The sequence below is a fragment of the Diplotaxodon limnothrissa genome, linkage group LG9, assembly GCF_057381915.1.
Source record: "Diplotaxodon limnothrissa isolate DT_005_m linkage group LG9, D_limnothrissa_male_GT1.1, whole genome shotgun sequence".
Classification (NCBI taxonomy): Eukaryota; Metazoa; Chordata; class Actinopteri; order Cichliformes; family Cichlidae; genus Diplotaxodon; species Diplotaxodon limnothrissa.
Window position 1 is genome coordinate 7406109 of NC_140604.1, and position 16443 is coordinate 7422551.

General features: G+C 40.1%; 1 protein-coding gene across 3 annotated transcripts in view; it reads left to right on the top strand.

Moving 5' to 3' along the window:
- slc12a7b (solute carrier family 12 member 7b) overlaps window positions 1–16443 on the top strand; it is a 56566-nt gene that overhangs the window by 17224 nt on the left and 22899 nt on the right. For 2 of the 3 annotated variants that reach the window (XM_085362602.1, XM_085362604.1), the window contains exons 2-4: window positions 12077–12168; window positions 13219–13350; window positions 14409–14555. In XM_085362602.1, coding sequence (XP_085218728.1) covers window positions 12077–12168; window positions 13219–13350; window positions 14409–14555 — 371 coding nt within the window. Of the gene's footprint in view, window positions 1–2501; window positions 2914–12076; window positions 12169–13218; window positions 13351–14408; window positions 14556–16443 lie in introns of those variants that run through there. The other variant, XM_085362603.1, reaches the window with a different exon arrangement.

Genomic DNA, 16443 nt, shown 5'->3' on the forward strand with positions numbered 1-16443 from the left:
CCCTTACCTTCTCAAGGTAAGCTAGGTTAGCCTTCTTGTGTGAGCTTTTCAAGTGCACTTTAAGGTTTGTGGGATTTTTTTCCCTTGAGAAATGTCCCTCATAATTTGTCTCTTTCCACTACAAGACACTTGCTTCATCCAAAACACAGTCATATTCAAAGTAATCCCAAATTGGACTCTGGCGCTTTCTCCCCACTTTTCCTGACATGATTCTGCGCGTGGACGGAGCAGCAACACAGACGACTCGACTAACATACTGCCACCTGCTGGCATAATGAGACAGCAAGAAATAAATCTGGAAACTAAACTTCATTTTCACCCTTGACTATTGTATGACACACACACATCAACGAAAACTAAACACATTTTTGCTATAAATTCAGTTAATTTTAGTTAGTTTTGTGAACACTCATTACGGTTTTAGTTAGTTTTCCTTTTTTTGTTTTTATTTTTATTTCCGTTAACGAAAATGTTTTTTCACTTCTTGTTTTCGTTATTTCGTTAGTTTTCGTTAACGATAATAACCTTGGTATGCATGACACTAAAGCGTGGTGCTTTGAAAGCACTCACCTCTGGTTGGCCGATGTTAAAAAGAGATATTTATATATGTATGTATTAGGGGTGCAACGATACACAAAATTCACGGTTTGGTTCGATACTTTGGTGTCACGGTTAGATATTTTTTCGATACAAAAAATGTTCATGCCTTTTTAATTTGTCATTTATTAAAATTATAAATATATATTTTAACTCAAAAGTAGTTTTTAAATTTAATGTTGCTGAAACAACAAAGGGATAAAATAATAAATCTATCTGATCGAGAAATCACTCATCTTTGGAAAAGAGAGTTTATTACAGAGAAATGGCTCTTTCCAAAATAAAAGCTATACTATACGCGTCTTCTGGGCTATATTCTCAGCAGCACATTGAACATATCAGGTCCCCATAAGGAGAATCATGTGCTAACGGCTGTCTAAATGACTCGGGTCAAGTTTGTAGCATGCATCCTTGTTGTTTTTGTCTGCTTCCACTTGTCTTTGCACTAGGATGATGTCGGAGTAAATGTGCAGTCATATTCGTTGTGTTCCCACTAGTGCTGTCAGCGTTAATCTCGTTAAAATGACGTTAACGCCACAACACGGCAAATCTCCGTTAACGAGCTAACTGCGCTAACGCACTAGTTCCCACCAATGTAATTGAGCATTGCGTGGCACATCCAACATACTGTTTAACTTTTGTCCATGACGCGCTTACCTTCAAGGTCATACATCACATGAAAACCAAAATAGTTTCAAACGCCACATCTGAATGAGGGTGGAGGAGGTTCAGTTCGCCATGTTGCAAGGAGAGCTTAACTTCTGTCTTGCTAGCTTGCCCTGTGCTCAGTGAATCTGCGTTCGACTACTCCGCCTAGGCTGCACTGTCGAGCGCAGATCCACTGAGTGCTCAACACAGACAGCCTCGTCAGAAGGAAAGTTGATAAAATAAATTAAAAATTTTGTATTTTTCGATACATATCCGTACTGAACCGAAAGCACTGTATCGAACGGTTCAATAGCGATACGAGTATTGTTGCACCCCTAGTATGTTACATATATTCATTGATGCATGATCATTTTCAGATCATTTTTCTTTCTGAAAAACTGAACAAGTTATTTGCTAATTCAGAAATTAAATACAGGGGGGAATAAAAATTTTAATGGCATCTGTTTTTATGGTAAAAAATTTCTTAGTGTGTGTGTGTGTGTGTGTGTGTGTGTGTTACGTCATAGTCTAGGGGTACAGGAGCACAACATAAGGGTTAAAAGGAAGGTGACCCCACCCAGGTCCCCAAAGCCAATTTACAGATTAAGGTGATTTTATTGCTACATGTTTAGACATCTTTGTGAGGACAGAAAATTATATACCTGTGGGGTACAACAGACACTTATGGGGACAAAGTGCCTGTCCCCATGAGTTCGAAGGTATTTTAGAGGCTCAAAATATGGTTTTAGTGTCACGGTTACAATTAGGTCATGGTTATGTTTAGACTAAGGGTTAGGTATGAACCTTTTCATGGTTAGGGTAAGTGGCTAGGGAAAGCATTACATCAATTAGATGTCCTGAATAAGATATGAAAATGTGTCTCATACTGTGCTGATCAATGCAATGTTTGTGACACCCTGAAGGTCAGGCAGGAGGTCAGCCCTGTACCTGTAGTTTAAATCGGTAAACACGAATCGATTCGGAACGATGTACTGCACAGCTCTCATTTCAGAGGGCATGTGGTAATTCTGCTCTGTCAGCACCACAAATGTGCTTTTTATTAACGGGGGAAAAGGATTTTTGTATCTTTCCTCTTTGCTGTGTGTGTGCGAGAGAGGGAGGCTGAGAGCACATTGACTCATCCTTCCTTCTTCCTCCAGCTCCACTAACCTAAACCAATCTCTCTGTTTTACTCCAGACTGTAAGCTTCTGCATACTCTGCTTGCTTTCTTTGCTCCTCCCCATTTTGTGTGTGTGTTCATACATGCACACACAGTGATCAGTAGCTTAGCAAGGTTGAGTGAGAGAACTTGGGTGTGTATGTGTGTGTGTGCACACACTTGGACATGTGTGCTTGCCGGTCTGTCAGCAGGAGGGTGAGGGTGCTTTGTGATGCATGGCTGATGTCGCTGATCGTCGTCGTCACAGGCCACTTTTCACACACACAAGCACCCACACACTGTCACAGAAATAGCTGATCCTCACGTTATCCACACAGCTCGGGGCAGCATTCCTGACTTCAGCACCTCACTGGCAATATCTTTCTACTTTGAGCCCTGTACTACTGGAGTTTCACAGGGACCACTGCTAGGAACCCAGCCCCCTTCCCACCCTTCTTTTTAGCCCCGCTCCTCAGGATGGAGCACAGGGGAGGGTCTCGACAGAAGGGTAAGTTTATCTTCACTCCTTCTTAAAAGCCGTTTTCTACCCCCGCGGTCGCTGCACTGATAAATTGTGATTATATTGTGAAGAATTGGTTCAGTGTGTAACGTGCATATATATCTTCAGAGGTATAAATTTGGGTTCAACAGAGGTCGTAGTGTCTCGCTTTCTCTGTATTCAGTGTGAATTTAAGGGATCAAGATGCTTTACTCCTTTATTGTTGTTGGGTTTTTTTTGTTTTGAGACTCACAAAATCAAAAATCTCTATTTTTTGTAAAGTGTGGGAATCGATGGGCGGAGCATGGCACAAACTTTCCCAAGCAGAGTTTAGAAATTTGCCCTAAAAATAAATGCACTGACATCCAGCAAAGGGCAAAGTGCATAAAAATATAAATTCCTTCTTGTTTCTGCCCTTTCCTAATCTTGGGGTCAGTAATGGAATCTTTTTTATGCATTAACCACAGGCTAAAAAAATAGATTTTTGACTTGTAATTTTTGAATATCTGATATTCTCTCGGTATTGACTTTTTTAAAACCTTTGTGTCTTTTTCTGCCCACCATAGTACATTGAGCCACGGGCTAACACCGACAGTGTTAGGCAGCTTACAGCGTCATCACAGCGGACGGCTTAGTGGTTATAAATAGGATGCGTGGTCATTTATTACCACAGTGAATATAGAGGCTGAGCCTAGCCATTAGCACATCCTCAATGTACCTGCACATATATTTGGAGTAAGTAGCAGAGTGCTGATGGAGTCTAACTTTAGCCGTGGCTTCTGAACAGAGGCGAGCTGAAAGACGACTGACTGTTTGAGAGAAACATCGAGCTGCCTCTAACCATCTTCAACTGTGCAGAGCACGGTGGCACAATCAGGGAATCCCACTCTGTTATGTAACAACGCTGACTGTGATGTAAAACAATGAGTTTGGAATTGCAGATGTTGGGGGCAGTCTAGCATGTAACCATCTGGACTCTGTTTATCCTGCTCTTAACCTCCTGTGTCCTGCAGCTTTCATGAGTATCATCCAAAAAGTAATGGTGGCCACAAGGTTTGCTCTTGCATGCGTAGGTGTGTGCCACTTCAAATTAATTTATGAGCTCTAATGCACTCAAATGTATTTCTCACTAAGTGTTAATGTCTTAAATACAATTTTATCTCACTGCTGAAACACAAAACAAAGCCAAACATAATTTTTTCCTGAGCTGATTCAAATTTTTCTTGGCAGTTAGTGTGTGTTGTTAGCAAGCTTTAGCTCATGCCAAAGGTTTCTGTCCACCTTGAAAGCATTGGAGATAAGGGGCATGATGGTTTTTGCTACTTAGGCGGTTAATTTAACCTTTCTATATTTCCATTTAGTTAGCCCCAATTATATATGCCCTTCAGCAATGTCGCATTTGTTGAGGTCACGTAATGCGCTATAGCACCAGCAGTCTGTCCTCGGCACCTGCAAAAGTGGATCATGTACACAAACACACACAGCTTTAACCGTCAAACCCACCTGCATTCATTCATCACACATTACACAAGAGGCTTCAGCCTGCTCGTTCCTTATGTTTTTTTATTGCTCAAATCCCAAACTCTTTCTTACATTTGAATCATTTTGCCATCAGTGTATGAGGGAAAACTGCACTAATCATCACAAATAATTCTGCTACTTAAAGCTCACTTTTTAAAGTGTGCTGCTCAATACTGCAAATTGAACATTTGCAGTATTTGTAGCTTTAGTGTTTTGCTGTAACATGAGCTAATGCAGGGTTAGGGACACGTTCTTGTACCTGGTTGCTCTTGCTTAGTCTGTACCAGCTGTGATTGAATATGCGGCTCTTTAACTGCAAGCCGGTCTGCTCCATTCACCGGGACGTACCTTACATGTTCTGTCTGCTGTATCTGCTTTTTTTTGCTGCCTCGTAGTATGTTTGGTTCAGACACTGCCTGTTTGGATGAAAACATCTGCTTGTTCTGGATGGAAATGAGGGGGGATTAATGAGTGTGTGAGAGTAAACATTACAGAAGATTTGGAAATGATGACCTGTGTGATGAAGGCAGGGTTACACAGTGAAAAGATCAGGCAGGAGCAGTTTTTAGGCTATGGTTGGCAGGAGACTTGCTTTCTTTGTTGTGATTATTTAAATATAGTGAAGGTTGGACACTAATGTTGGTTTTGTTTGGTTTAATCCTCTAATGCTGGGCGAGATGAGTGGTTAGGGGCTACTATGGTTACATAAATAGTAGGGGTGCAACGATATTCGTATCGATATTGAACCGTTCGATACAGTGCTTTCGGTTCGGTACGCATATGTATCGAACAATACAACATTTGTAATTTATTTTATCAACTTTCCTTCTGACGATGCTGTCTGTGTTGAGCGCTCAGTGAATCTGCGTTCGACTACTCCGCCTAGGCTGCACTGTCGAGCGCAGATCCACTGAGTGCTCAACACAGACAGCATAGTCAGAAGGAAGAGCGCAGGGCAAGCTAGCAAGACAGAAGTTAAGCTCTCCAGATCTGGCGTTTGGAATTATTTTGGTTTTCATGTGACGTATGACCCTGAAGGTAAGCGAGTCATGGACTAAAGTAAAACAGTATGTTGGATGTGCCGTGCAATGCTCAATTACATGGGTGGGAGCTAGTGTGTTAGCGCAGTTAGCTCGTTAACGTGTTGGCTGTCTAGCCCCATGCACGGGGCGATCGGCGGTAGCTCGTTAACGGAGATTTGCCGTGTTGTGGCGTTAAGGTCATTTCAACGAGATTAACCTGAAATCACTAGTGGGAACACAACGAATATGACTGCACATTTACGCCGACATCATCCTAGTGCAAAGACAAAAACAACAAGCATGCTACTAACTTTAGCCGAGTCATTTAGACAGCTGTTAGCACATGATTCTCCTTATGCTGCTGAGAATATAGCCCGGAAGAAGCGGATAGTATAGCTTTTATTTTGGAAAGAGACATTTCTCTGTAATAAACTCTCTTTTCCAAAGATGAGTGATTCCTCAATCAGATACAGGGCTTGCAATATCGCTAGCCCGACGTCCTGGGGCTAGCGATTTTTTTCAGTCAGGCTACCAAAATCTATCTCTTCCCTGCCCGTCGGGCTATTGTAGGAAGAAAAATATATGTCAATGCTTTTGCATTCTTTCAGAAATGTAGCTGGGTAATTATGTCATTGGCATCGGTGAGCCACTGTCAATATGTGACATATTGAAATCGCGTTTGAATTTGCGCTTGTTTTTTTGCTTTCACTTTGCAATTGCGCGAACTGTGTATAGAGAGCGACAGCACTGATCTGTGAGTGATGAAAATTTGTGCACCAATTCCTCTGACATCGTCTTATTAATCGTTAGCTCACTATGCAAACATGACAAGTGAAATCTCCCGCAGCAAGCTTAAACATGTGAGAGGTTGATCGCACAGAGAATCGCTGAGCTTATGTGAGTGCGTGTGTAAAAGCAGGAGGATATATATTTCATTTCTTCTGAGCCAAATAAGACAGGTCAGGGTGAAGAAGTGACAGCCAAAGAAAAGCTTACCACAAAACGGAGAAGTTATGACAAATCAGACTATAAGGCAAAAAGAAAGTGCAGCTTCATGGTTTCATGGACAAAAGAATTTCTGTGGCTGCAATATGACAAGCTAAATAACCAGGGCTGCACATAAGTGGTCCGCAGGTGCGCATTCGCTGTCAAAATAAAAAACGCGCACAAGGGTTAGGGTTAAATTTAAAAACTGTACTTTTGAGTTAAAATATATATTTATAATTTTAATAAATGACAAATTAAAAAGGCATGAACATTTTTTTTGTATCGAAAAAATATCGAACCGTGACACCAAAGTATCGAACCGAACCGAACCGTGAATTTTGTGTATCGTTGCACCCCTAATAAATAGATAATCATAAGAGGAGCATCCAGACGGGGAATATCAGCTGAGCATAACCGTGTGTGTCCTTTGTTTGACATGCTATAACCTTTGCTTTGACACTTCACTATAAACTGCTGATCTGGTTATTCATGTGTCCACATTCCTTCTTCTTTTTTTCTTTTTTTTTACATGTAGCACTGGCTGGCTTTTTCCTCACAGGTGCATATTTGCAAACATTTACATCCTTTGCTCCTTTTGAACTAGATTGCAGTGCACCATCAGCAATCTTGAGCTGACTTGAGAACAGATGATGTAAGGACTTTGCATCAGCAAAGCAGGATGGGTAATAATCTTGGTGGAATGATTACCCAAACAAAGGGGTAGTTTGGGGCAAGGCAGGTTTATTTATAAAGCTCATTTGAAACACTACAGTCATCATGATGCTTTAGTTTCAGGCAAAAATAAAGAGGAAAGAACCAGAACAAGACTTTTGCTTATTTGTTTCTTTATGATATGGTTGATGATATGATTCACACGAAATTTAGGATTAGACTGCAATCAAATATATTTAAACAAAAACATAAGATCACTGAAAGCAGGGTGAATTAGTCCAAGGTAGATGGCAACTTCTGCAATGTGAACAGAGGCCAACATCTGTTCACACCATGGCGATATGTGAATCTCGACCATGTGCCTGTGGACCCCTCCATGCAAGCACACTCACACACATACAGTGACATTTGCGCTAAACCATTCCAGATTATACTTAAGACAGAGGGACATGTGCAGATAATCTTCATCTTCTGTTGAATCCCCCGTATTTGTCCCTGTGATCCGCCCCTTCCTCCACTAAATAATCCACTGCAACAATCACTGCAGCAATTGCAGTATGGGGGGATTGTGGCACCTGGCACTTTTTCTTCGTTTAGGATGTTGAAGTGCGTCTTAAGGTCACCGGAGGATTCGATCACCTCAGGGTGAGACAAATTTGTCGCCCCACACAGACTAGTTGAGATATTTTTAGAACAAAGGAGCATGAGATTGCAGATTTAATTAACAGATGACATCAGTATTCATGTCGGACACAACAATGTGATCCAGATAAAGAAGCAAAGAAAAATGGATGCATAAATGAACAAAAGTTTTTATAATAATGCAGAAAGTCTCTCTGGTTTCTGTTGGCTTGTAGTAAAGAAGGGGTAAAGCCCCTTGATAGTTTTTATTTATATTGTTTTTATTAAATAACCTTAAAGACATCACTTCACACGCTGCAGATAACATCGTTCGGAAAGCTACAACCATGCAGTTAAACTGATAAATCAACTCACCGTCTTTATTGTGTATTCAAACATTCATAGCTATTTTACACTTTTCAGATCACAAAAAATCCTGAACATTCTTGACGTTGAAAGTACTTCATAAAACAATCATGGCTTGATACCTGTATATTAGAGAAATTAGATGCCTTTGAAAAGTCCATTAGGGTGTCTTAAGTGCAGCGTGGGATTGTATTACCAAAGATCCTTCCTTCACTTGAGGACAGGTGAACGGTTCTCTTCACTTCCTGACTGACGTCTTAACCAATTTACATATGGACTTAAAACAGAAACCTCACCTGATTTGGAAACATTGACAGTTTTAGCCTGCTGCCTGGTCTCAAAGAGGATTTAGCCAGAGTCATTTAAGACAATGATTACCGGTGGCGTGTAGCACTGAAAAGAATAGCTAAGTGATGACTGGCTAAGGCTGACTCACCTTTACCTGCACTTGCTTCATGCTTTGCCTTAAATTCACTCATTCCACACTCTGTGAAATATTGTGTCCCTCCCTGATGTTCTCTACGTGCTGTCCCACATAGAACGCTCTTTTACAGAGTGTCACAGTACAAGGACGTAATGACTTTCTCTGTGATTACCAACGGGCTAAGCCACTCTACAAGCCTCTTATTCCCCCAGCAGCTGGATCAAGCAGCAAAAGTTACTCGTGAAATCCCCTCTGCAGTAGGCAGCTCCGGCTGCTGATGAATGGAAAAGGCCCAGCACTGACTGGTTGCGAACTATCAATCTAAACAGGTGGAGAGATGCAGTGCACGTATTTTTGGGCCAGTGTTTAAACTTCAGCTGTTTTGCTCTGGATAGGCTCATCACAGACAGTTGTGTTATTTTTAAGTAGAATAGACTCATTTTATACTGTGGAGCTTCAAACAGCAACTTTATTTACACATATTTACATTTGAACCACTCAGTATTAATACTGACCTTTGCATGTTTCAGTTAAAAAATGCCAAATATAAGCAGATCTTCTGCTTTCCTGCATAATTTAATAACATCAATTCATCTTTTACCTCTGTATTAAAATATAAGCATCTTCTTTTTTAAAAGTGATCAATTTGTGACCCTTTAACTTCTTTGAAGTTAAAACTAACGAGCTGGAGTGCTTAAAAAGACTCCAGTTGTCACTTGCATAGTCTTCGCCCAGATAGAATTGACCTCAGTTTATGTGTGCATGCATGAAAGCAGCATTTGAAGTGGTGTGGCTTTTTGTGAAAAACATAGTTTGCTGCCTTTTTTGTGTCGGGATATAAAGGAGTTGTCCACTTATTTTTTCTGTTTTCTGTCGTGGGTTTGTTCTGCGTGGGTGCGTTGGTATGAACTCTACACACGCCACCTCTGTTTATTTTTCTTGAGTTCCATTTGAAGCTCATATTTATTGCTTCATTTTTTGCCTCATTGGACTTTATTTATAGCGTTTTATTGGTCATAAACACACAACCTATTTTTGACTGTTTTAGTCTCTGCACAGCAGGCTTCAACTGCTTAAACGTCTGTTCACTCCTCCTCACTTTAATATTTCTGACACTATAATGTAATTACCTGCAAATGAAACTAATGGAATGGCACGCACACACACTCACACAATCTCTCTCTCTGAGATGATCTTTATTTATCACATTTATCTGGATTTCACACACCATCACACCCTGCGCTCTAAGGTGTCCGTTCATTCAAAAAGTTTGGTTTGCATTGCTGTGTAGTTTGCCAGCCCAAGCAGCAAAGACGTGGTTCTCAGCTTGGTGCTAGAATGTCCCTTCTGAAGACGGCTGGGTCGCTGTGGGTAATACAGAACAACTACAAGATTCATCATGCAGTTGACAAAGTAGACACAGAGGAAAGACAGCGTGTTTCAAAAACCTCTGCTACAGACCATAAAATAACCAGTGTTATTAATCTTGATGAGGAAAAACATGGGAACCAATACTTGTGTTGTATTTTCAGTGAGAAAATATCCAACACAACTCTTGGTTGCACTGTTATGTATTTTTAAGAATACGAAATATGTTTTGTGTGATCTGTAGTAATGTCTTTGATATTAGTCTTTCCATCTATATTCCCACTGTCCTTTGCTAACTTGCACTTACAGAGTAAGACTTAATTTCTAGTTTAGGTATAAATTATTTATGGATATCTCATCACCATGATGTGGGTTATTAAAAATGCAATGATGTGAGAGTCAGATGCATGACGCCAAAGTGGGTTTAGTGTATGTCCAAAAAAGAAATAAGACTGATTACATCAGATAACAATTGTTAGCAGGAGTCACTGAATATAGCAAGTAATGTATTAATTTTAGATGGAATCACGTCCACCTGTTGGATTGTTTTTTTTCAGTAGGATGAAAATACAAACCTTGCCCCGTCCTCAGGATGGATGGTTACAGGTGTGTTCTAATAGACTGTACTGTCAAACAAAATTCGAGTCTTATTTTTGAACCTGTTCCAAAAAAAAAAAAAACCTCCCTGAGACATCTTCAGGGATCACCTCAGCAAATAATGAACTTTTTGAATAATGAACTGAATAATGACCTCCGTTTAACAACTTTAGATGTTACATGGACGAGATGTCTTGGAATTAGAGCAGGGCGATATGACCAAAAATATTTGTCACGATATACATTTGAAAATTTGAGATAATGATATAACTGATGATATAATTGACACTAGAAAAAATACTTTACAACTCCACAACTTTATTAGTGCAAAAAAACCCACATCAATGTATTTTCACTTAAACAAGCAGCTTTTTTATGTGCATTAAAGTTATATAAAAAATTAACACTGCAAATGCAAATTCCTCGCTGACAGTTTAACCAAAAGGCATTTCCAGTGGAAATTGGCCGACATATCCTCAGCATAACCATGTATAATATCCACAAAACTTAAAAAGAGGTTATACACACACAATACAGTAATATTATGTTGAAGCACAGTACGTATCACTCTGCGAGGCTCCTGCCTACGATAGCCGCAATGCTCCAACAATCCATCAAGCTGTGCGGGTTTCGTAGCTTAGCAAAGTTGTACTGAAACATTTGACAGATTTTCCAGCGCCGTGTACGACATAAAATAGTTTTGAGGTCAGTAAACACGATCAGAGTTCATACATAAGGCACATGGGATTATAAGGGGCACTGTCGACTTTCAGAAATATCAAAGGATCGATTTTAAGTGCGCCGTATTTTCCAAAACACTCGCTAATAACGATGCCCCACTAGCATGCTCTACCAAAAATAGTGCTTTGTTGTGTATCTGATGGACGAAAGCTAAACCAGTTCCACACCACTGAAGCTGCAGCATTTTTACAACCCAATTCTGGTTCATCTGTTTCATTCAACGATCCGCTTTTGCCCTTCTCATTCTCTCTCGCCGCCGTGCTTTTTCCGCCATGTGCGTATGAAAACAAAGGCACTGCGCATGCGTGTTTTACCCATATTCTATCCTGATATTTCATTTTCTTATCATTGCCCAACATTATACCGGTATTACCGTGAACGGTATGATATGGCCCAGCCTTACTTGGTATAAGTACTTGTCCAAGGTAATTTATCATATTTTTTCAGAGATAACACCATCTGCAATAGCTTTACTAGTGGAGAATAGTTTCATTGTCTTCTTAAAAGATCTTTCTGGCTTCTCCCATTCAATGTTTTTCTGCTACCAGCGTGGTGACATGACATTTGTGGCAGTCCCTGCACTGAGTCAACCAAACTGTCAGGAAGTTCTTGGATATAAGAAGAGGAACGCCTTACAAATGGAAACATGTGATAATGATTTGCATAAGCAACCATCTGAAGTTTTCTTTACTTCCACCGAACATTGTCAGGATGAAGATCCATGAACAGCATTATTATGTACTGTGGTTCTTACAGCAATTGTTTTCCAGTCACTGGTTATATTGAGTTTTGGTTACACGATGTGTTAAATCTCCTCTGCATTTCACATAACGAGAAAACTGTGTTTCTACAGGTGATGGAGTCCCAAAGGAAAACAGTCCTTTTATCAACAACACAGACGACAAAGGCAACAGCTACGATGGCACCAACATGGCACTTTTTGAGGTAACTGCCCAACATCATCATGTGGATGTCGCTATCATTTCACAAGCCAAGGAGTGTGTTCCACTACACAAGGAAATGTGACTGTGCTTAGGCTGGGAAAGAGAAAGCCCAAACTCCACAGTAAAAACTATAAATTCACCAGAACCCTGGCTGAACCTTATCTGCAGCCTAAGTTGGAGCTAGTCTGTGAAGCTCAAACCATTCATTAATGCCAAGTATGCTGGAACAACAGTCTAAGTTGTGGTGAACTAAATAAATAGAAACTCGCAGAGGTAAAAGCACCAATTTACCCTTAGCTCAACAATGTGTCAGTCAAGAAGTTTATTTGCCATAAAAACTGGTACATTCATTTAACTCCATTCAGCTGAACCTTTGCCTGCTGCTTGCCTCTGCCATTTGGCGGACCTTGTTGCTCTGTGGTCACTGGCGCTTGTGTAGAATCAATAAGACAGCCGCGGCTTTTGGTTCTGAAGTTGATCCAGGAATGCTTTTCAAATATGCTTTGAATGGATGAAAATACAAAATTTTGCACAGTTTGTTTTGCAAATGGAAGACTTCATGCGATAACTGCCCATCAAAAGGCCAAATTAAACTTTGAAGTTTTTCCTTGATGTGATATATATGAACATATAATTCCTGCAAGCCCAAAGTTCAAGCATCAGGCTGCTCTGAACCATACTTTCTGTTTCTACTCTTGGCTCTGTATGAACTTAATGAGAGCAGATTTCCTGAATATGCTTCTCAGGTACACGGCTCTGTCTGTGAGCATGAAAGCCCCACCAGCCTATTCTTTTCTTTTAGTATTCAGCCAGTCAGAAGGTAGATGGCTTAAAATGAAGACAGTAGATGCACTGGCTGCACTAAAGCCCAGTATAAGATCTAAAGGAATGATTTTGAAAAACAAATCATACAAGGCTGCTAGTAAAGTTCAGCTATAACAGTTTTGAGCCTGAAATGAGCATAAAAGCTCCCACTGAATGTCATTTTGAAAAGGTCATTTGTACAAGACTGCTGCTGTTTAGCTGTTAAAGATGAGTTTCTTTATTGCAGGAGGAAATGGACAGCAACCCCATGGTGTCATCCTTCCTCAGTAAACTCGCAAACTACACCAATCTCTCACAGGGTGCACAAGAGCACGAGGAGGCTGATGACGATGAGGGGCCAAAGAAGAAGGCTGTTAAGGTAAAGAAGCACACACTGTAGTGGAGCTTTTAGTTTGTGTTTGCATGCATTACATACATGGTAATGTACAGTTGCATATTAACAGTTGTTCTTTTAAATCTGCTGACCAGGTCTTTGACCGATGAAGCCACCGCTGTTTGTTTTTGTTCTCTCTGTGCTTTTCCATCTTTAATACATCTCTTAAAACGTTTTTGTTCCTCAGAAAAAAATGTTATTATTATTAATATGCGTGTGTGTATTACTGCTTAGAGGAAGTCTGTTTAGTCACTGAGTCAACATTTCGTTTTGTGAAACGGCTACAGTGAAAAACTGATTTTGCCAAGTAAACAAGAAGAAGAGGCAGGGTCAGGCTCATTTCAAAGATAAAATTCTGATAAACACCATCACCAGTCCAGCACAAGCCTTTCCTTCAGCCTCTCCTTCGATGCTTTTGTTTTGTCATTCTTTGAAAAGAGTAGTTTCCACAGTGCTGCCATGCTTTTGTAACCACAGCCTGGGTCACATCCCAGTTGCCCCATCACGTCCCAATGTGTAGAAATGGGCCTTGAGCACCTCCCACTGGCTTTTAGGAGCATCTTACTAAAGAAAGAAGTGGATGCCATTCTTGGCATTCTTGCACCTCTTTGCCTGAAAAAGTGGGACGAGTATCTTACATTTGGAGTTAGATGGTGGGTAGGCCTGTCATTCTCCTTGCGGTCTTTCTGCTTGTTGTTGTGAAAATACCGTTCCTTGCAAGGAATAAGATGGAAGTCAGTTGTACTTTTGGGGTAGTGGTTTTGACTTATACAGTGTTTAATAATGTGTACTTTCTTTTACACTCTGTCTTTATTTCCCTCTTTGCTTCTGCTTCTTTGTCTCTGGTGATGTTTTTTAATTGTTTTATTTATGGCTGTAAGGGTTTCAGCAGTTTTCAGTTTGCACAGCAGTTTTCACTTCTTTCCTCTGTTGTCATATCCTTAATCACTCCTTCCATCAAACACAAATATTTTTAATGTTTTCTCATCTTCTGCTTTGTCGCTTCTCTCCCAAATCCTCCCCCTGCCCTTCCTGCCTTACAGAGCCCTCAGATGGGGACGTTCATGGGTGTCTACCTCCCATGCCTCCAGAATATTCTGGGGGTCATCCTGTTTCTGCGCCTTACCTGGATTGTTGGCACTGCCGGCATCTTGGAGTCCTTGGCTATTGTCGGCTTATGCTGCTCATGTGTGAGTACTTCATCATCACAGTCTATGTGTTTGTTTCTGAGTCTCTCTCTTTTTGCTTTTTCCCCCTAAAATGTGGCATTAATGCTTGTCTCAAGGCCTAAAGAGTTTGTGAATTAGAAGATTATAAAAATGCAAGTTTTAAACAGCCACAGCTGCATGGCTGATGTGATCTGTGACAATCCAAAGTAGAAAACAACTGTGGAAACTTTAGGCTCACATGGACTACTTACACATATGCTCAGTATGCTGACCTTATTATTTGAAATTAGGCCATGTTACCATGATCATTGTGCTAAACATACTCTAGGTCCATGTTGCATTACAGTAAAGGAAGTATGACTGGTTATGTGCAGAGTAAACGTTGATGGGTGTTTTGTGTTCCCTTCTACATCTCACACCAAACCTTTGTCCTTGAATTTACTTCCTGATTATTTTTTATGATGGAAACCATTTCAATGTATTGATAAATGATAGAATAAGAGGAACTGGAAGGAGCTGAATATTATTTGTTCTTTATCAAGGGCTTTAGCTTTTAACTCATTAGAACAGGATTATGTAAGAGTGTGTGCATGTGTGCGCACGGCTGAGTGTTTTTGCTGATTTTGGGTCCAGAAGCTGCTTCGGTTGGTTGACAGCCATAATGAATGGCCAGCAAGATGAATTAGTGGCCACTGATCCCTCCTATATTTAGCCACTGTGACTCTCCATTTCTCCTGCTCGTCCAGCTTCTAATGGTACCTGACTTGACGTGTAATCTGTCCATCTGCAAACTGTCAGAAACATGACGCCGTCCACACCCACACAGTAGCTATATTCACCAATCCCATGGCAGGCAATGGATTATTTCAGCTTAATCAGGCAAAGTAGAAAGGAGGAAAACCCCAGACCCTAAATGCTTTTTGTCTCATAATTAAATCTTCTAATGGCATACCATCGTCTGTTTGAAGAGTAACACTGCCTAAACAAAGAATCAACCGTGAAGTGCATTTCCATTAATAAACCCATTCTTATCAAAACTTTACATTTTTAATATCCACAAATTATCAAATTTGAAGCATGTTATTAATGATCTTATTAGGTGTTTTATATTAGATATTTTGGACCCTGCAATTCATAATATTATACTGAGACCCCCAACAGTGAGATCACCCACTGTGAGTAAGCAATTGGCAACATCGGGAAGGGAAAAACTCCTGCTCTCTCTTTTTAGTCCCTGTCAGCATTTTGGATCAACTGGAGGCTTTTCCCACCTGTGCGGCCCTACTTGCTTTATATGTGCAAGTAGGGCCGCACATGATTTTGGCTTCCCACAGTTAAATAAACACGATTATTTAAAATCCAACACACACACCTGATAATCAAAGCTTCTGTTTGCTAAGCACAGCCAGCAAAAGAAAGTTGGATTAGAAAGATGTCCATGTGAAGTTCAAGTATGAGATAAATAAGAATAAAGAATAATAAAGTATCCTTTTAGGTGACAACACATATGTTCAGTAGGGGTGCAACGATACACAAAATTCACGGTTCGGTTCGGCTCGATACTTTGGTGTCACGGTTCGATATTTTTTTCGATACAAAAAAAAATGTTCATGCCTTTTTAATTTGTCATTTATTAAAATTATAAATATATATTTTAACTCAAAAGTACAGTTTTTAAATTTAATGTTGCTGAAACAAAAAAGTAATAAAAAAAATATATATATATATCTCAGGGCTCGCAAAATTTCAAAATCCCTGGTAGCCCTTCGGGCAGGGACTCCAGTTTTTGGTAGCCCAAAATAAATTGAAGTAGCCTGAATAAAAAAGAGAGCAATTTTTGATTGATGTTTTATTTCCTGTTTTGTTTCCTTTACAATATTATACATTAATAATATAATATTGTAAAGGA